General features: G+C 41.4%; 2 protein-coding genes across 5 annotated transcripts in view; both read right to left on the bottom strand.

Moving 5' to 3' along the window:
* LOC131255846 (altered inheritance of mitochondria protein 32-like) overlaps window positions 1–7,240 on the bottom strand; it is a 66,756-nt gene extending 59,516 nt beyond the window's left edge. For 2 of the 4 annotated variants that reach the window (XM_058256736.1, XM_058256735.1), the window contains exon 1: window positions 6,686–7,225. In XM_058256736.1, the coding sequence (XP_058112719.1) occupies window positions 6,686–7,078 (393 nt within the window). In that variant the 5' untranslated portion in view covers window positions 7,079–7,225. Of the gene's footprint in view, window positions 1–6,685 lie in introns of all 4 variants that reach the window. The other 2 variants (XM_058256737.1, XM_058256733.1) reach the window with 2 other exon arrangements.
* A 2,525-nt stretch (window positions 7,241–9,765) lies between these two features.
* LOC131255845 (WEB family protein At5g55860) lies at window positions 9,766–17,310 on the bottom strand. The gene is made up of 3 exons (XM_058256732.1): window positions 16,895–17,310; window positions 12,546–12,755; window positions 9,766–11,782 (listed from the first exon to the last, which is right to left on the bottom strand). Exons 2-3 carry the CDS (start codon window positions 12,714–12,716, stop codon window positions 9,929–9,931), a joined length of 2,025 nt encoding a protein of 674 aa, XP_058112715.1. The 5' UTR covers window positions 12,717–12,755; window positions 16,895–17,310; the 3' UTR covers window positions 9,766–9,928.
* Window positions 17,311–20,868: the final 3,558 nt, after the last annotated feature.

Below are 20,868 nucleotides of genomic sequence, written 5' to 3'. Positions count from 1 at the left end.
AGTCCCCACATCAATTTCCATAGAAAATTAATATCATCAAATAAAAATCTAACCACTTCTACTCCGAAAGTCAAATCTGATTCATTATCTAAGGAACTCGAAACATTACAAATCCTAACGTTACTAAACAAACTAAAAAGGATATATATATATATATATATATATATATATATATATATATATATATATATATATATATATGAACAAGTGTTTAAAAAAATAAAAATAAAATAAAAAGAGCACAACAAATCAGTACATCCAAAAATCCATATTGCATTTCCTCCAAAATCAAATTCCACCGATACCATCCAAAACCCAAAAACCACTCTTGAAAAGCAAAACCCGCCTGCTACTATTTACACTAGAGAAACATGTTCTATTTCCAAACTTCAAAATCCAAATAATATAATTCTCAAAACAAGGACTTGCATGCAAATTATTTTCAAATAATTAGGCAACGACAAGCCTACACTTAAAACTTGTCCAAAACCTTAATCACAACACAAAAATTTAACCCTAAATAATGAAACGTTCTAATGTGGTGAAAATAACTTCACCGAACATTAGCTCAATTTAACATCTAAAACTGTTGTTCTGCAAAATTCGACAGTTGTCAAGGAAATTGATGAGGACATCACATCACGTACACCTTTGCGCACATATCAAAGGATGAGGCGGGCCCCAGTCTCTCTGTGGCTAGGCGAGTATCTATGTTGAAGACCCCATGGGGGGTGGTGAAGCTCTCTCTAATGGTGATTTTCTCAACAAAAAAATAAATAAATAAACGTCTCTTTGTTTTCTCTTCTTCATGAGATGTGAAGACTAGTTCTATGAGATTTGGAGAGAAGATCAATGTGATGCCTATCTTCAATCACGAGAGTGCAAGGCTTCCAGTTATCCACATTTGAATCTTCCTTCTTCGTTCGAGGTATCTTGTTGAAATCTCCTTTTCTTCACCCCAAGCCATCCAGAACCCTTCCAACCACCTTCCTTTCTTCTTCATTATCATTTCCATCAAAACGCCATGATTACGGACCAAAGCCAAGCCGACCGAACCCCACACATGTGACCGTACAACCATACGTGAGAGCCCATGGGCTGGTCCATACGTCCATATCTTTATTCCCCTTGCATCTTTTGATTTCCCCTTCAAAACCCTTTCATCCGTTGTTCAAAACCCTAACCCTGACCCTAAAACCCCAAATCTCCCAAGTTTCCCAAATTCCTAAACCTTGGATCCCCAAATCCTTCAATTAACCTAAAATCCCTAATTTCTCTACATCCAAAACCCTAATTCCCATCTCATAATACCTAAATCCTTTAATCCCTTCCTCAATTTATCCCTAATTTCACATTTTCCCCAAACTTCCCTAACCCTAGCTTCACCCACACCCAAATCTAGTAAACCTTAGGTAGTATTAGACCTTCCCATTTATAATAGACCTAACCATATGCTTATTTAGATGTCTCTACATCCATTAAATCCTAGTTTTCCATGTTTAATGATCATAAGATGATACTTAACAACTTAGGCTTAAACTATGCATACTTTCCTCTTAGAATCTTGATATTTGTGATGATGTTCGCAGGATTTGTGATTTTTATTAATTAATTTAATTTTATTGATTAATCTCACACATTGTTTGATTTCATGCATTGGTCATGCATCAAAAGTCCTAAGAGTCGAGCTGCAGATATATCAAAAAGGTTCAAACCAAACCATGCTAATGTCCAAATATAATTTGAAACCCCAATACAAATCATTGCAAATATCTAAATTCAAAATCGATGAATAGTTCCAAATATCTCCAAAACCCAAATCTTGTTTCCTCCAAGCCACCAATAATCTCCAAAATCCAAATTTATTTCCCCTAAATATCAAAATCCACCAATAATCTGCAAAAACCTTTTGAACAGAAAACCCATTTCGTCCAAAAGTCAAAACTCACCAATGATCACCAAATACCTTCAAAACCCAAACCCCACTTACTCTAAAAATTCAAAACCCACCAATAATTCTCTAAATGCCTCCCATCACAGACTATGGACGCGACAGTATGGGTGGTATCGGATGTACAAGGGCCTAGTAGAGAAGCTTGAAGGCCGACTTCTGAAGTGAGGAAAAGTCAATCAACAGCAGGTTTGGAGGGCCCATGGTGTATTGGGGGCAACTTCAATGTGATCAGATTCAGCTCAAAAAAGTTCGAACGCTCAAGCAGGCTGATGCAGAACAATTAACCACTTGCTCTAAAAGCTCGAACTGTTAGAGTATGGCGAATTAATCCCTTTATCTCATAGCCCGGCCCCACATCGCATGGGTTAGGACCTCGGCTGAACCCCTTTCGTGGGCCCCAAATCACATGGGCCGCCCACCTCAAGTGTGTCCCCGCATCCCACGAGCTACCCCACTCGAGCCTGGTGTGAAATGCGCATTAATCACCCCTGGTGAGGAGTCTCGAACACGAGACCTCCTCCGTGGGCCACACCCACCCCGAGTGTGCCCCTGCATCCCACAAGCGACCCCACTCAAGCCTAGTGTGAAAATGCCCCTGCATTACAGGCTCACTGGATCAAGGGAGTTCAGAGAATTTGTTAGCTCATGCAAACTGACTGACCTTCTATGAAGTGGTTGACTATTCACATGATTGGATAACGAAAAACCCTGCGATCCTTAGAACGATGGACAGTTTCCTTATCTATGGGGAGCAAGGTATTCTGTATCGGTAACAGTAGCAGTTACGATCACCACCGTTACCGATACGAGTATTGGCCGTAACGGCCAATACATTGACGTAACGACCGCTATGACCATGGTGTCGTAACAACCGTTACGGGGTCGTAAAAGCCATCATTTAAAGGTAATAATGACAACCGTTACACATTACGGAGTCATAAAGGCCGTAACAGCCATTATGGAAAAAAAAAATGACCCATAAGCCTGTGACGCCCCTTGTAAAGGCCGTAACAGCCCCATTACGGTCCGTGATAGAGGCCAATACAGGTTTTGTGGGTTTTTTATTTCAATTTAAGAGAGAGAGAGAGAGAGAGAGAGAGAGAGAGAGAGAGAGACTATAACGGTCGTTACAACCCGTATCGTAAAGGTAACGGTGGTGGTTGTTACGGTCACCATTACCGTTACAGAATACCTTAGCTATGACTCCATTAACAGTTGAAAATTCTTTTAGCCCGAAAAATTCTGAAAAAAAAAAAAATTATATTTAGAAAATTCAAAATACGTACATATTCCAAATATGTATTCAATTTTTCTTGTGAATATGTTTATGGTCACGTAATTGATGGGGACATCGGAGAACCTACTCAGGTGTACCAGAGACGGAGGCGACCACCCACATCAGCACAACTCTCTTTGTGGATGGAAGACGAGTTCCAGATGAGGCCCGTTGGGCCATTTTGAAGACCCCACATGCATTGAACGTGCATCAGGAAGACCCCACTTAGGGATGATGCATGTGGGTGCTTAGGAGACAGTTTTAGCCATAGGATTTTTATTTTCGTGTCGATCCGACCGTTGGATCTTATCGATCAGGCCACCAGATCCTTTAGATCTAGGCCCTTTGGATCCTGATCTTGTTTCATTTATGTTTTTTTGTTATTTTTAGAATTTATTAGACGGTTAAGATTGATGGTAAGTGTTTGACTTTTTTTTATTTTGGATGGTGGGCTATGTCACTTAAGTGAGGGGCATATTTGTAAACTTTTTGAAGTTTTAATATAAAAGCAAAGGAGGGGTGGACGTCCAACCCTAATGGGAGCTTGAAAAAACTAAAAGAAAAAAGGTCATTGTGTTGAAAGGGTATTTTTCCTCTTTGTTTTTAGGGTTTGTGAGAAACTCTCCCTTCCAATTGAATTATGGAAGGGTAGAGGCTTGCTTGGTGGTGGATTCCTCAAAGGTGTTTTCTTCCTCTTTCTCTTCTCCAACAAGGCAATCCACTTCTTCTCTTTTTCCTTATTTTTCCTTCCATTACAACTCTTCTAAACCCATCAAAACCCAACCCAATCCACCTCCTTTCTCTTTTCCCCTACCCATCAATGCATGGACCCACACGCAGGTGCATCGGTACGGGCTGCCACGTGTGGGCCCCTTTTGGTTCTTTTCCCTCTTTGATTCCCCTCCCAAACCCTACCTAATCCATAAATCCCTTAATCCCTATATCCCTAATTCCCAAAAGAAAAAATCATAAATCTCAATCCCTAAATCCCAAAACCCTAACGAAAATCTCATTTTTTTGTAAATCATTTCCCAAACCTAATTTTATTGGCGTCATTGTCTTTTCAAGTGGTTGTTGCACTACCCACGCTAAATTAGAAGTCCCTACTTCCAAATGGGCCACTCTCGTAATCTTTTATATTTTCGTGCACCGCGTATGTGATAGCGTGGGCCCTTTGTGTTACAAATCTAAATTTTCTAAATATATTAGTTGTTAGTATTTGTGTTTAAATAAGAGTTAATAAGGTTTGAGCCCTATCATTTGGTATCACAGCAACCCTTCTGAGGCATGCCAAAAAAGATAGAGGCAACAACCAAATCCAAGTCTAATGGAGCAATGTGTGGAGCACTTGCAGAAAGCATTAGATCATATGAACACCTAGTTTAAATTGATCAAACAAATGTTGGAGCGCCTCATCTTGCAGCTTCCACCCACCACCAATAGAGAACACTCGGGGATCAAAGAATCCAGTGCTGTGAATCCAAACGGACAAAGAGACAGAAGGATTCAACCACGTTTCGCTCAGATTGATTTTTCACGCTTTGGTAGATACAATCCATTATAGTTCATCTACAAATTTGAGCAATTTTTTCGCTACCATCGGAGAATAGAAATTGAGAAGGTTCTCCTTGCCTAATTCAACATGGATGGGGAATGACGGAGGCCATGTTGATCCGTTTTGGGCCGACCGATTACAAGAATCTTGATGGTATTTGGGGGAAGCTGGAGCAAGGAACAGGGACCGTCCAAAGCTATCAAGCTGAATTTGAGCACCTTACCAATTGCATTGAAGGGTGGTCAAATCGAGCTCTAATGGGCATGTTCATTCAAAGGCTATGTGATGAGGTTAGCCAAGAAGTGTTGATGTTTCGACCCTCTACTCTATACGAGGCAATGGGGTTGGTCACCAGGAGGAAAAGCTTGCACGCTTGAGAATGTCTTCACGACCAACGCCTAATCATGTGCCGACACAGACAGAAACGGGAGGGTATATAAGTATACGGTCGAATGTTACACCCATGCAATCCCACCTGAAAACTTGGCCTAGAGCAGTCATGGCTCCTATTAAAAAGATACACCCGAAAATATGAGGATCAGACGTGATCAAGGTCTTTACTATTACTAAGATGAACGCTTCACACCAGGCCATAATTGTAAATAAAAGCAAATCTTCATGATTGAGGAACCAGAATCGCCCGATTTGTTACCAGTGGAATCTGGCGCTGATTTGACAGTGAAGGTTTCCTGGCATCCCAAGTGAAGAGGCCACATGGGGGAAGCGGATTGCGTACTGAGTAACTCAGTACCCTAAGCATACTGAGTAAACTCTGCGGGGTTCACTGTGACTTACGTACTTTATCCAATCCGTCCATCCATTTTACCAGATAAGTTTAGAACTTGAGCCTAAAAATGAAGGTATGCAAAGTTCAAGTGGACCACACCAGAGGAAACAGTGTGAATTAGACGTCTACCGTTGAAAATTCTTAGGGGCTACAGAAGTTTTGGATCAAGCTTGTATTTTATTTTATTTTCCCTTCATCCATATCTTTATGATCGTATAAACGGTTGGATGACATATAAACATCACTGTGGGCCCTAGAAAGGCTTAAACGGTGGAAATCATTATTCCTACTGTTTCATGTGGTATGGTCCACTTAATCTTTGAATATGCTTAAATTTTAGGCTCAAACCCTAAAATGAGCTGAAAAAACAGATGGACGGCGTGGATAAACTACGTACATTCATGGTGGGCCCAACGTAATTTACTCAATACGATAAGAGCGTACTGAGTAACTCGGTACCCAATCCGATTTCCTACATGGGAACCATGGAGTGATCTTTTTTTTTTCACGTCATGAGTACATGGACAAGCTTTAGAGGGGGGCAATGGTATGTGCCCAACCTATTCACGCAAGTCCTGCATGCTGATGTATCTAGTAGTTGCTGTTTTTACTCCTCTAAATTAGAAGATTTACTTAGTTGTTAGTATTTGAGTTTAAATAGGTTGTTAGTATTTGTGTTTATCTTGCCAGCTAGGTAAGATTTTGTACCTCTATTTATGTAGTTCTTTCAGTAGTAATAAATATGAGATGATTTTACCTTTAACCCTGTTTTACACAAGAGTACACCCTTCCCCTCTTTCACATGGGATTGATAGGGCTTGAACCCTATCATCCACCAGGCCCCAAAATGGACGGGCTAAGCTGCAAAACCTCTCCACGAACTGGCGGCCCCACCATTGCCCGTCAATACAAACAAGATCAACGGTTAAGATTTGACAAGTAAAGATTCAGTAACACAAAACCCAAAGTCATCAAACACAGGAGCCACCAGATGAACGGTTCCAGCCAACAATGAAAGACAATCCGTGGACTACAATTATCAGGTAGCAGAGCAGACTACTAATCAATCCACACAAGAGAGAGAGAGAGAGAGAGAGAGAGAGAGAGAGTTACCAGCTTCTTCATCTCGCCCTTCCTTGCAGTCATGGCCGCCGACAACAGCCGTGGAAGCCGATCGAATTCCGCTGCCTCGACGTGCGGTGGCCACACCTGCGGATTCTTGTAGCAGAGGAACACGTGCCTCTCATAGATCTGCACCGTCCCTACAAGCGGGCCCTGCCGGAACTCCGGCCGCAGGAACCCGAACTCGACATCACTGCCGCCGTCGCCACCCCCAGCAGAAAGCAAGCCGTCGTTCTGGAAGCTTCCGGAGGCGCTGCCGATCTGAGAATTCTGATCGGCGAGAAATGAATCAGCGGCATCAGAGACTGGGATCGGAGAAGATGAAGGATTTGAGAAGGACAGAGGATCGTCTCTGCTACTGCTGCTGCTGTTGCTGCTCGCCATGGAGAGGGTTGCGAAGGGTGTTCTTGGAATTTCTTTGAGAGAAGAGGAAAAGGCAGAAGGGTATTGGTGGAATTTTGAAAGATAGAGGAAGAAGGAGAGCGTTTGTGGGAATTGGGATTGAGAGTGAGAATTGGACGAGGAGGTTTGGATTTCATTCAATTAAAATGTAAGTTTTCCACCCTTTTTATTATATGGTGGTGACGTATGTACTGTACACACGGCCCACTTGTAGGTCAATCCAGATCGTCCAAATGGTGGATTCCGTTGTAGATAGAGCATCTGAAGGGAATCAATTGTTATCATCTGGTTGATGATGTTAAATGGACGGCTGAGAAGGCAATGATTTGTTCAGCGCTAATATGGTATGTGAACCAGCATGTACATGAGTTTCGTATGCTGACAAGTGGAGCCTTTGGTTGGGTAATCCAGACCGTTGTTCTGTTCTGTCTCTCTACGGATGGACGATGGATCAAAAAGTACATGATAAGAGGAGTGTTATCTGTTGGATTTGTGTACTACGAATTGACCGTTAAGAGTAATGCAACAACGGTCTACATTGTAACGTATTTCAATCAAATGGTTTGGATTGCAATAAAACGGGCCCTAATTGTGCAGATGAAAACACGTGTGTAATATGCGAAGATGAGGACTATACGTCGCGAATTTTACCATTTCTTAAATCTTAAGCGTTGAGCGGATTAGCTGTTACCCGGTAACACCTTAGTGTGTTTTACCCATACAGTGGGGCCCACCTTGATAATTTTTTGTATATCCATTCCGTCCATCCGTTTCTCCATACAATTTTAGGATAGGGTCCCAAAAACTATTAAGATAAAATTCTTAGGTGGACCACACTACAGGAGACAGTGGTGATTGAGTGCCTCACCATTAGAAATTCCAAATGGCCCATCGTAAGATTTTTTTGTCTAATGTTTATTTACAATCAAACCTATTTATAATGTCAAAAATATCTAGATGAAGTGAAAATACAAAGATCAGATATATCCGAAGCTGCTTTTAGCCCACAAAAGGTTTTTAACGGTTATTCATTATTGTTTCTAGTAGTATGGTCCACTTGAGATTTATATTTTATTAAGGTTTTGGCTCACGCCATAAAATGAGATATAAAAACCGATGGACGGATTGGATATACAAAAAACACATCAAGGTGGACCCCATATGGTAAGGATAACACACCAAGGTGTTATCCACTGCCTCTTAAGTGGTGGTTACCATCTATCATTCACAGGGCATGAGAGAACTTCAATCTAGACCGCAAATCGGGATTCTTACTTTGGACGAACCGTAGAAAAGGATCAAACTGATCAGATCAGCTCAGGTTTCTGATATTGACCGTTTAATAAGTATTAGCAACCATTTTGATATTGTCTGCCATTTGATGGCCACGATTGGAAGGTTAAGTTGTACCATTGGAGGGGATGTTTTCTGTCCAAGTAGGCCACCGAATTTGGAGGGTTTGGATCTGATTGCATTGATGTGATATACATGATGGATAAAAAGGGTTTTGTCTGATGGGACACCTCCGTTTAGTTGGGAATGTAAATCAACTAACGCCTGGTGATTGGGTACCGGACCTAGCTAGAGACGAACGGTTAGGTCAAGGGCTTTGTGGGCCCACCGTGATGTATGTTTTTCTATCCACGCCGTCCATCCATTCTGAAAAATTAATTTTAATAAGTATTCCAAATTGATGCAGATTAAATGCGCAAGTGGACCACACCCTGGATTTGGTTTTGGCAGGCCCATTGACAACCCTAGGATGTACTTTGTTCACACAGTTGAATATTAAAAAGTATTTTTAAAATAAATAAATAAATAAATAAACAATTCGAAGTACTGTGATTTTTGGGTAATCCTCTCATCTTAACAAGGCATGGGAGATGATTGAAGTCAATGGCATATAAACATCACAGTGGTCCTTACACAAAATCAACGGTGGATGTTCAATCCAAATTGTTTCCTATGATATGGCCTACTTGAGTTTTGGTTCATTATGATTTTCACGTCCATTAGTAAGCAGATGCATCCTACCGGTGCATACATGCATGACCATATCAATTTTAGGCTGTGAATGGGCTTATTTCCTTTAGCCGGACCCTATCTCCAATGTAAACCATTGGTATAGTTCATCTAACATTATTATTATTTTCATTTTCAGAACCACTTACAATGGATCCTTACTCATGCCTGGGTGGTAGACTCACAAGAGGTCATGAGTTCCGGTACCCATACCCATCGTCGTGAAATCTCACTGTGGTGTGAGAGCGTGTGCTTTGAAAATGGGTCCATATATTTGAATTTGAGGTCACTTCTACTCTGCATAACACCAAAATGGCCCAGCCCGATCACAGACCGCACCTTATACAAGGTGGGGCCCGCCTGACGACTTGCCCACGTCCAGCTACTGCAACTTTAGCCTCAACATTCCTCAAATCCCAATTCATGCTACCATGAAACACCCATTTGAGCTGTGGATTCAAATCTCAAATCCGAATTCATGCTACTACCATGAAACACCCATTTGAGCTGTGGATTCCAATCACAAACTTTAGCCTCAACATTCCTCAAATCCCAATTCATGCTACTATGAAACACCCATTTGCGCTGTGGATTCCAATCGCAAATCCCAATTCATGCTACCATGAAACACCCATTTGAGCTGTGAATTCCAATCTCAAAATATATTCTCTCCTGCTTCAATTGGAATTGCGAAAAAACAGAAACCGAAACAGATTCTACATATATACACAAACCACAAAAGCCTGCATATGTTTTAACTTTTCTTTCATTAACACCAATCAAACATCAAAACACTTGCCTAGATAGCAATCACACCCGCTTCTCACCTGGGAGATAAGATGGCGACCCGCCCTCGACCTGGTTCTTCTTTCGATTAAAGAGGCCACTGAGGTTGGGTAAAAGTGATTTTTTCACCACTGCACCTTTCTCCGCCTTATGGTTCCTTGCTTTCTCCACCTTATGGTTCCCGCTCCTGCCTGTCTTCTCTTGCACATTTGGCTTCACAATCATAGCCTGTACCAGGCCAGTCTTCTCTTGCATGTTTGGCTTGATACTCGTAGCCGACGATGCCGTTGTAGACATATCTGTTGTCTCAGACAGTATCCGGGAAGCCGCTTCAGCCGCCCTCTTTTGCTCCCGCTCCCGCCACCTTCGGAGCTCTCCCTCCACCGCCCTCTTCGCGGCTTCAGCCATCTCAGCCCGCTTCATTGCCTCTGCCGTGGCCGCCTCCATCTCTTCGATCTCCTTCTGGGCTGCCTCCAACCTCTTCAACGATTCATTCTCGCTGGCCTTCACGGCTTCCACCTGAGCAATTGCAGCATCCACCTTCATTTCTGCCAATGTGTTGGACTCCTCAACCTTCCGACTCAGGGACTCGTGCTCCTCCGTTGAGATCGTGATCTGGGAACCTGACTCTGATGTTGATTGTCGGGCCGCGTTTGTTTTCTCTGACAAGATCTTGATCTGATCCAGCGCATTCGTTTCTGCAGCCTTTGCTTCTTCCACCTCTTTCAGCGCAACGCGTAGATTCTTCTCTGCTTCTTCTAAGGCTACCCTGGTCATTACAGCTTCCCTCTTCAGCTCTTCTGCCGTCTTCTTCATTGATTCCGTTTCCCTTTTCGCATTCTCAGACTCAGACGATAGCTGCTGGAGGGTCGAGATCAGTTCATCATACGCGGCCTGTGCTTTCGCCTCTGCAGCAATGGCCATCTCGAGCTCCATCTTGCTTTTCTGGAGCCTGACGTGCAGATTCCCAGCTACATTTTCTTCTTCCGCTTCCTTCTCTTTCAGCTCCAAATGCTCTTTCTTTACACTCTCAAGCTCCTGCTTGAGGGACTCTAACATATTCTTAAGAGAGCTCTCCTCGTCTGCGAGTTTCTGCAGTGTCTCTTTCGCATCATCAAGATCAGACGTTATCGCTTTCACTGCATCAAGATCAGAATTTTTGGCATTCTCAATCTCTTTCTGCAAGGCTTCAATCTCAGCAGCCGTTTCAGCCAGCTTCTTGTCAAGGTTCCTGCCCATTTCAGGATCAAATTCTTTCTTCAAAGACTCCAATTTCATCTGGGTTTCTTCTATTGCACGTCTTGCGCTCTGCCGCTCAGCATCCTTTTCTGAAAGGATCTTTGCATGCTCTTCTTGGGCTTGCACAGAGGCCAGCTTCACATGCACCAGCGACTCCTGCGCAGCTGCAATCTCTTTCGAGAACTCGCCTATCCTCTCCTTATTAGCTTCTGTCGCATGCTTGGCATTTTCTTCTTGCTGGAAGGCAGCGGCCCGCGCATTCATGGATGCCTCAAAATCCTGACGGATCTTCCAGAGTTCCTGTTTGGCTGCATCTAGCTCAGTAATGGTAGCTGCATATTGTTCTCTTGCACTGTCCAGTTCCTGTTTCCATGAACCACTGTTTACGGTGGAAGCACCTGTGTTCACGTTTTCAAGCTGCTTGGTCTGATTCTTGGCAGATTCTGTCGCTTTGATTGCTGATTCCTTCGACTCGTTTACAACTCTAAGCTTGTGGGTGAGATCTTCAACTGTTCTTTTAGCCTTTTCGAGCTCCACTAGTGCTTGGGTCTTTGTAGTCTCGGCATTCTTCAGATGTTCCTTCAACTTGTGCAGCTCTTTCTCAGCCAAGTGAAGCTGTGTCTCTTTCGCCAATACTCTCTGCAAACAACAGGGCACTTGTTAACGAAGAGTTCAGAGCAAACATTACCATCGAGGTTGGGAAGCCAAAGTCCTCCAATCACACATTCCTGCATGCAGGATCCAGGTGTTCATAAATATATATTTTTTTTAAATACGCTGGTCGGATCCTCATGTGGGCAAAACAGTTCAAATGTGTATGGATGGTTCCAAAAGTAACTCGCGATCACATTCAATGCATATATGTGACCCACCAAATGACCGGACCTACGTATTTTTGGGCCACAGGACAAGCGCAGAGGGGTGCATCTTATGAAAAGTCCAGATCTCCCAGACATGCCACATTGACTTGTCATGGCAGGACTAAGAATTGGAAGCCTACTACAGCAGGTAGCCTTGACAGGCTTCCAGTAAAGCTACGCCAATGGAGACCAAATAGAATGTATAGATCCATGTGAACAAGAAATAGAAAGTACAAGGAATTTGACAGCAATATGATCCTTCGTAGAGTTGATGGAAGTGTTAAGTGGCAACAGATTGGAATGCGGGAGCGGGCAAGTGTCTGTTCCAAAACATTAGCAAGTATAAACAGCTATGGAGCTGGAGCATAAGTTTGATTCAATGCACAATTTGAAATGGGAGTGAAAGCTTGTTAGAAGGATTATGCAACTATGCATTTTATGTCCAGAGAGAGAGGTTGGAATTATAAAACGAACATCAAGCAGCTTCCAAAAAATACCATTGTCGTCGTTTCAGAAATAAATTTCTTCGATTTATAGGTTACCTCTGTAGGGAGAGCCTTTGATCTCTTCACAGTAGATTTCTCAGCTGAGAAGGCTCCTTCACCAAATAAGCTGACAGCAGCTTTGACAGATTCAAATGGGGCTCTAGTGTCTATCTCTCCGACCTCTACTTTCAGAGAATCAGTAGCATTTTCGCGAGCTTTTAGGCCCATACTGCCTTTTTTTCCCTTTGAAGCCTGTCTGCTGAAAGCCTGAAACAGGTCAGGAATAATAGCAACTGAGCAGATATAGATAGAAGAAGAAAGAACAGTGCTTATGAATTCTAGAAAACACAAAACTCAGATTGGTCAGTGTAAATTCAATTTTTTTTAACAGAAACAGGCATGGCATCAAGGAAGAAGGGAATGCCATGCTTACAGATTCTATATGAAACAAATAAAAAGAATCAAAGGCTCTTTAAAAAAATAATAATCATCAACATCTCCATACATTGAGAGCAGGTGATACTCTAGACATGGGGAGTGTAAAGGACTGGACCCAATTAACAAAAGAAGCAAGACATTGACATTGTGAGAACAATACCTCAAGTCTCAACAAGTCATTGCTATTCATGCAATTACACATACTATTTATGCAGCTTGCTCAGTAAGAAAAGCCTAAAAGAGTGAAAAATAACTGAGGCTGTATGAACGGGGCTGAGATGCAGCAGACAACCTTTACATGCTGATTAAAAAGAATCAAAGGCTCTTTAAAAAAATAATAATCATCAACATCTCCGTACATTGAGAGCAGGTGATACTCTAGACATGGGGAGTGTAAGGGACTGGACCCAATTAACAAAAGAATCAAGACATTGACATTGTGAGAACAATATCTCAAGTCTCAACAAATCATTGCTATTCATGCAATTACACATACTATTTATGCAGCTTGCTCAGTAAGAAAAGCCTAAAAGAGTGAAAAATAACTGAGGCTGTATGAACAGGGCTGAGATGCAGCAGACAACCTTTACATGCTGATTATAAAGTGTATGCTGAATGTAGAGGAAGAAATGCAGAACATAAATGGAAGGGTTATGCCATGGTGCTCAAGGAAATTGGGAGATGACGGATCAAGACAATGGCAGCAGATGGTTTTAGAAGATGTAGAGGCCATGCCAACACTAACAAATCACAAATGACAGATTAAAGGATATGGATAGTGCTCGAGCTCCTTCCTGCCTCAAAATGGCAAATTGGTGCAGGTTTTGGTCCACAATAGGCTACATGGCTAGGATGAAAATATTGGCTGAACCTGTTGTTTTGACTTTTGAATAGCTGTTGTCAATCCTCGGGATGATTGATCCAGACATTTTTGGAACAGCCAAAAAAAAGAGGATTGTGACAAGCATGACATGTAAGATAGATATGATGACATTGATGAGGGGTGCAACACAATGACTGATAAGACCATTACGCATGTAACAAGTAACTTACATAAACAATCTACTGTTCATTTCACGTAAATGCCAAACAATTAGCTGGAATAAGAACTGTTCGTATGGGAGTTGGGAAATTAGTACGCCTCATGGGCATCATCCATTGACATACTTGGGGTCAACATTATTCTCGTGAGATGGTGTAAAATGTCATATATCGATCCATCAGCCATTTCAATGGGACTGTTTTGGAAAGGTGGAAAACAGTATATAGAAGGATACAAATTCCGCATGGTATGGATGTCAAACATAAACTGAATGGCCCCCTCATCCATAGCCATACTCAACGGCATTAATATTAACAAGATATCACCTCAAACATCCATAAATAGGTGCATTTACTAGAAACATGTAAAAAAAACATTTCAATAACTATCAAATGCCATAACTCAAGATTATCAATTGGATGTTTGTGTCCTAGTATTGAAATGTCTGCCATTGCATTGTTAAAAGGTATGGAGAAGTCGCGTCCATTGATTGGGTTTTACAGAAGTGTTCAACAAAAGTTTTTTTTAAACGTTTGGTGATCAAATTGCTTCTACCTGTCCTTGACCAAGCTTCTGAGAAAAAAAAAATGTTGAGAATCCCTTTTTATGGATACCAGAAACTTTTTTTCTTTTTTGAAAGGTTATCAGAAACTTTATTACGAAAAAGAAGAAAGAAAAAGGAAAATCAAGAAAGACACATCAGGCAACACCACAAAGAAGAAAATTTGGAGGCAGAGAAAACACAGCACTAAATGATGAGGATCTCAACATGACATTTTCTTTTTTGGTGAGCTGGTTTTGTGGTTCCATCTTTTTACATCTTTTGGAATGACAATTATGGAATAGAACCCAAGGATTGTTAATAAATTTTGAATATGCCCATAATTTCATATAACATTTCACAGAAATTATCCATGCCATGAGATAAACCAACAGTGGCTTTTCAAGGAGACGTGCATTATGAAGATCCCACAACGGTCATTCAAACAGAAAAAAAGTGATCATTATGACCAAAGATGGCCCTGTCTACAATTGGAGCCTTGCCAAATTCCCAATTGCTAATTTGCCAACAATCTTTTTCAACAATGAAGGTTTTTTTAATGATGAATCGACATTTTTTGGAGGTTGCCAAAATTGAGAAAGAAACCAAAGCCGAACAATTCCATAATTAGAAAGTCTAGTTGCAACTCCAGGGATGTATGATACGTGTGCTCGAGACAACACAGTTGATGGGATCACATGATAGGAAGCCTAAAAGGTTGTGACCTTGTTACATTAAGTTTGCCCATAATCTGATCAGCTTGGCTAACAGGTAGGCCCTTTTGGAAGTGCCTGGATTTGTTTTAAATCTCCATCCGTTATGACAAACAAAATTCAGAATAATTGGAAAAAGCAAAGACATCAAATGGTTATACACCATAACAATAGTACATACCACTTTTCTGTTTTTTTCTTTCATTCTTTCTTTTTGAGAGGCAATTATTATATCTTTTGAATTTTATTCTCAATAGCCAAGCATTCCAAACAAGTGATTTTCAATAGCTAAGCATTCCAAACAAGTGATTTTCAACAACGATGATATCCATGTGCCACCTAAATGCATGTGTGGGTGCCACTTAAAAATCAGTTAATCTGATTTTAATAAATCATAATACGTATTAGAGATCATAGTTTTATATAATGGGGGTGCAGCACATACAATGCACAGATTGAGGGATCAGTATAATTTAGTACATACGAGTCGTCGGCCCATAAGATAGAGATGCTAGAGAGAGTAGGGGAAAGGGACAGGGGGAAAGGCCACGGCTACATGTAGAGAGATAAAGGGTGAAGTGCAGCAAAATAATTTCAACAGTGGACTATCCCATCTTCACTTTCTCCAGTGCCATAGCTCACATGCCAAGCTAGCACACATGTACAAGATTTGATCCAACGTGAGACCCACTGTTTATATGCCTGAGCCCATAAATTACGCTAGTCCACTCATCAAGGAAGCCGAAGCGAACAAAACAAACGGTCGGCACAGTCCTGCATAACCTACCCCATTCATAGGGCAACATGTGCAAGATCCAAACCGTACATCAAGTGTGATCCACTGTGATTGTGAAGATGGCCTGGCCTACAAAACTAAGCTGGTCCACATGTCAGGACTCAGGAGCACCATCATGTACAAAACAAATCAATGGCTAAAACAAGTTTTAGCCCATAAATTAGTTGCACATGGTGGCCCACAATTTAGATGCCCTGGCCCATAAATTAGTTGAACATGGTGGCCCACTTTTTAGATGACATGGCCCATAAATTAGTTGCAGACAATGGCCCACCATTTAGATGACATGGCCCACAAATTAGTTAAACATAGTGGCCCACCCTTTAGATGCCATGGCTCATAAATTAGGCCCATGCACGCATCAAGGAGGCCAAAACACACAAAACAAATGGACGGATGAGATGAAATTTTTTGAGATCCAATTTGCAACGTACAGTGTCCTGCAATATCTAACCCATTCATAGGCCAACACGTATCCGAACCATGCATCAAGTGGGACAACAGCAAAGATGCCCTGGCCCCCCAAAAAAAACATGCTGGTCCACTTGTCAGGAGAACCACGCTGCACAAAACAAATCAACGGCTAAAACAAGTTTTCCAGCCATCCACTTGCTTCCCATACTGCCGTCCGCCTGATGAACGGACTGGCCTGGTTTCTGGGCCAGGGAATCAACAAAATGGGGCCCACATGATGTACGGCTTAGTTGTCCTCATCACGTGGAAGATGGCAACCAGATGGCCCGGTAGATTATTGTATGATCATTTCATCAAAGCTAAAAAATTTCCAACAAATAATAACAAAATTACCCAAATTTGAAATTTATAATATTATTCCAAAAATATAAAACATTCAAACAAAGGGAGAAAGACAAATACCTGAGAAATACTACAAAAACCCAAACGAAAGCACCATCTGAAAGCGAAAAACCGATCGGCAAACCCTAGAAATCATTGAATGATTGCTTCATCCGCGCCGACTCCTCTTCCACCCTCTCCGATCCCCGAATTCGCCGTCGATCTTCGTCACGAGAGCTTCCAAAGCATCTCAGCCGTTGAATTTCTAGAACTTTCTGGAATCAACAAAAGACCGCCTCGGAGAAGCGATAACGATTTCAAACAATCCAGTCAAAGCCCTAGAAATTCACCGCGACTGGAACGGAGGATTGAGAAAACCGCTGGCGGTTTTGAGGTGGGAAGAGAAGCGGTTTGGGCGACGTCTGAAAAGCGGTTTTGGATGCAGAGAGAGAGAGAGGGTTTGAAAAATGGGATTTTGAAAAGTGGTTTTTATACCTGCGTAGTCTTGGAAGACGATTGCGAATGCAAAATGCTCGGTCAGCTTTGTACACCGCCCAAAAATGTCCACTTCGGGAAGCGAGGAGTTTCTGATACGCAGGTACTGGACAGAATCCTACGCAGATCCTTAATCATGGTACCTGTAGAAAGTCTTTTATGATGATCTGAACCGTTATTCGGATGGGAAATAAGTTATATAGTCTATGAGGTAGAAATAAATAAGAATGAATATTTTTATCCATCCGATTTCGAATTAAATAATTAACGACTAGATAACAAAGAAAAGCACAACGGATGATCGCAGTTGTCCAACCAATGATTTATTTTTTAATTTTTAGTGTAAGATATGTAGGACCATGATATCAACGGTTATGATTACTATAATAATTTTACACGTGTACCACGAGATGGCCACTGTATGGAACTTTTATGCAGCGACATGCATATTACCATTAGTCTTCGTGAAATCTGTAACACTACAGCGCGTCGCGCGCGGATAGAATTGAGGAGCTGAATCTCACTGCACGTGCAGAATTAACGTGCATTTGAGATATTCTGGCTGTTATTTATTTGGGATCGACATTGATCATGTTATTACTAATAATTCATTCCAATCCACATATCAAGAGTGTGAAATTAGCATAACAAAAATGGACGGCTTATAAACAAATCACCTGAAAACTAGATTAACTGGGTACATCTGGCCCACAGGTGCGTTAGATAACCTGAATTTCGTCAATATAAACTTTTAACTTGCAAATTCACTATCCAGATGGTCCAAAGTATTATGAGGAAGGGGTATGTTTAGAAAACAAAGACCAATGATTTTTATTCCATTTATCAATGGATCATCTTGAATTCTTGTAGACGACATGGTCACTTAGATTCCAGTAATATAAATGGACTAGATCTATGAAACTGTTCCATGATGGTCTATATTCCGCGAATCCTCTTCGATCATTTCACGCGCGAATATCTTTTGGAGCTTTTAGAAAACGATTGTTTGTTTTCGAATCCCTCGCTATTCCATGCTGTTGCCGATCTCTTTGTGCAAAGAAAAAAAGAAATATACACCGCATGGGGACCGAAATATTTCTGTCTCCAGCGGTCGAGTGATATGAACCGTTCATGAGGTAAGCCCCATCACCACCCATGAATAGGCGGTCCAAGTTTTCTCTCTATGGTCTCCCAATCTGGTATTTTTGGGGGCTGGTCCATCAAAAGTGGGCCACGACAGAACAATGGTCTGGATTAACGAAACATGTATTGCGTGCAAGCATTTCAGGGACAGCTAAAAACATAAAACTGAGAACGGTTTCTATTGATGCACGTTCATCGTACGGTGGGGATTATTTCATAGGGAGATGTATTTAATACATGTTCTATCAATGGCAGCGCCTACCTATTGAACGGTTATGATCACCCAAGTCGTGAGCCCGGTGCATGGATAATCTGATCTCGATCTTCAAACTGTGATACTCTGCGAAGGCATGATGGTTCATGCTCGTGCACTCATAAATTGTACACGTGGCAACCTTTAAGGTAAGTTAAACCGTTCAATTCGTGGGCCACCATGAAGTTTACATGCCATCTAACCGTTCATAAGGGACGCGGATCCGGTGATGTTGCCAACACCACCCCGCTGTAGGGCCCAACGTGATTGATATGTTTCAGATCCACTCCGTCCATCCGTTTTCCCCCCACAATTTAGGGCATGGGCCCAAAAATGAAGGAGATCAGAAGTTCAAGTGGACCACAGCACAGAGAAAACATAAATATCGGTCAATAAACTTCTGTCGGCTAAGAAGGTTTCAGTCATGGGTGTCCTATTCTCTATTGTTTCTTGTAGTGTGGCGCACTTGAGTTTGGATTTATCTGATTTTTGCAATTACGTCTTAACATAAACGGGCAGATTAGATGAATGGACAGGATATAACACAGATATCACCTAACCCCACACAGCTTGTTGGTGCATGGGCTGCTGACGCATGTGCGGTGATCTTACACACGGGTGTGCTAGAGATACACATTTAAACACGTGCCAACGTGAAACGCGTGTGCAAGGGGCGTTTGAATCAAGCAAAGGATTTCAGATATTAGGGAACTATCGTAGATGGACATAAAAATAATCAAGATTGGATAATCACGTCCATGCAATTAGGGACACGTGGATAGTAATAGCATTTGAATGGTCTAGATTCTTGAAACGAGTTGAGAAGGGGGCGCTTGTGATTTACCGTGGACCACCTGTATGTCATCTATAGCCGGACGTGGTTTGGCTAGCGACCACAACACCAGCTAGCTCGGTGGTGTGTAGGCCCACCATGATGTATGTGATTTATCGACGCTATCTATTCATTTTGCCATGGTATTAAAATGGGGTAGATTAAAACCTTAAGTGGACCACATTATAAGAAACTGTGGGTTTTGAACTCTCACCGTTGAAAATTTCTCAAGGTTAAAGAAGTTTTCGATGAAGCTGATATTTGTTTTTCTCTTAAATCCATGCCGGGACGGGTCCACTTCAGCTCGTGACTTGTCTCACATTTTTGGGTTCATATTTTAAATTCAGTTGATAAAAATTTGATTGAAAAGCATGAATAAAACATATACATCATGGTGGGCCCCCAGAAGCTTTGACAGGAGTGGTTAGCTGATGTTATGTCACCAACTAAACCCTGTCCCCTGTAACCCCAGATGTGGATTAGGTACTAACCTAACCTGTTAGGAGATCCAGACAGGTGGAGGCTCACCGAGGGTCTACCGTGGTGTATGAATTTTATCCACACCATTCATCTATTTTTACATATCATTTTCAATCATGATTAAAAAAATAGTTAAGATTCAAGGCTCTCTGGTTGAAGATTTCTTGGGGATGACAGAAGTTTTGGATTAAGATAATATTTGTTTTTTTTTCTTTTTAAATCACCCAGGTTCATCTGACCATATCAACCGGATCGATGGCAAATAAAAAAATACAGTCGACCATAAGAAAGTTTCAACAAAGTGTCCTTAGCACCGCTGCTTCCTATGGTGTAGCCCACTTGAACCTTTGATCTGACTTATTTTTAATCCAGTATTCTAAAATGATATAAAAGAGTGGATGGATAGTGTAGATAATATTCATGCATTGCAGGTGGCCCTGGAGCCTCTGCCTGTCCGAAGCTCCCAACAAGTGGGATAGACTTGTGCAAACAGACGGACAAAGACCTTTGGATAAACCACCTACAAATGAATATATATATATATATATATATAGACACACACACACATGGGCCATTTTAGACGTAATTAATTCAACCGTTTATCTGCTAAATATTAGTCGGTTCATAATCCTTCACTTAAATGTGATTGATTTATCCTTCACTTAAATGTGATTGATTTATAAGTTTCCATCAATTAATTCGAATTACATGCGCAATTCTGCATACGTGGGCAATATCCAGCCATTCATACTTTTAATTGCATAACTGACCACTTGTATTTAAATTTTAGTATTGATAACATGAAGTGGTGGGCCATGCTTGTTTTTTTAAAAAAAACTTTTACCCATGTTA

This window comes from Magnolia sinica, chromosome 9 (genome assembly GCF_029962835.1).
Source record: "Magnolia sinica isolate HGM2019 chromosome 9, MsV1, whole genome shotgun sequence".
In the NCBI taxonomy this organism is placed as follows: Eukaryota; Viridiplantae; Streptophyta; class Magnoliopsida; order Magnoliales; family Magnoliaceae; genus Magnolia; species Magnolia sinica.
This window is presented reverse-complemented; position numbering and strand designations above follow the sequence as displayed.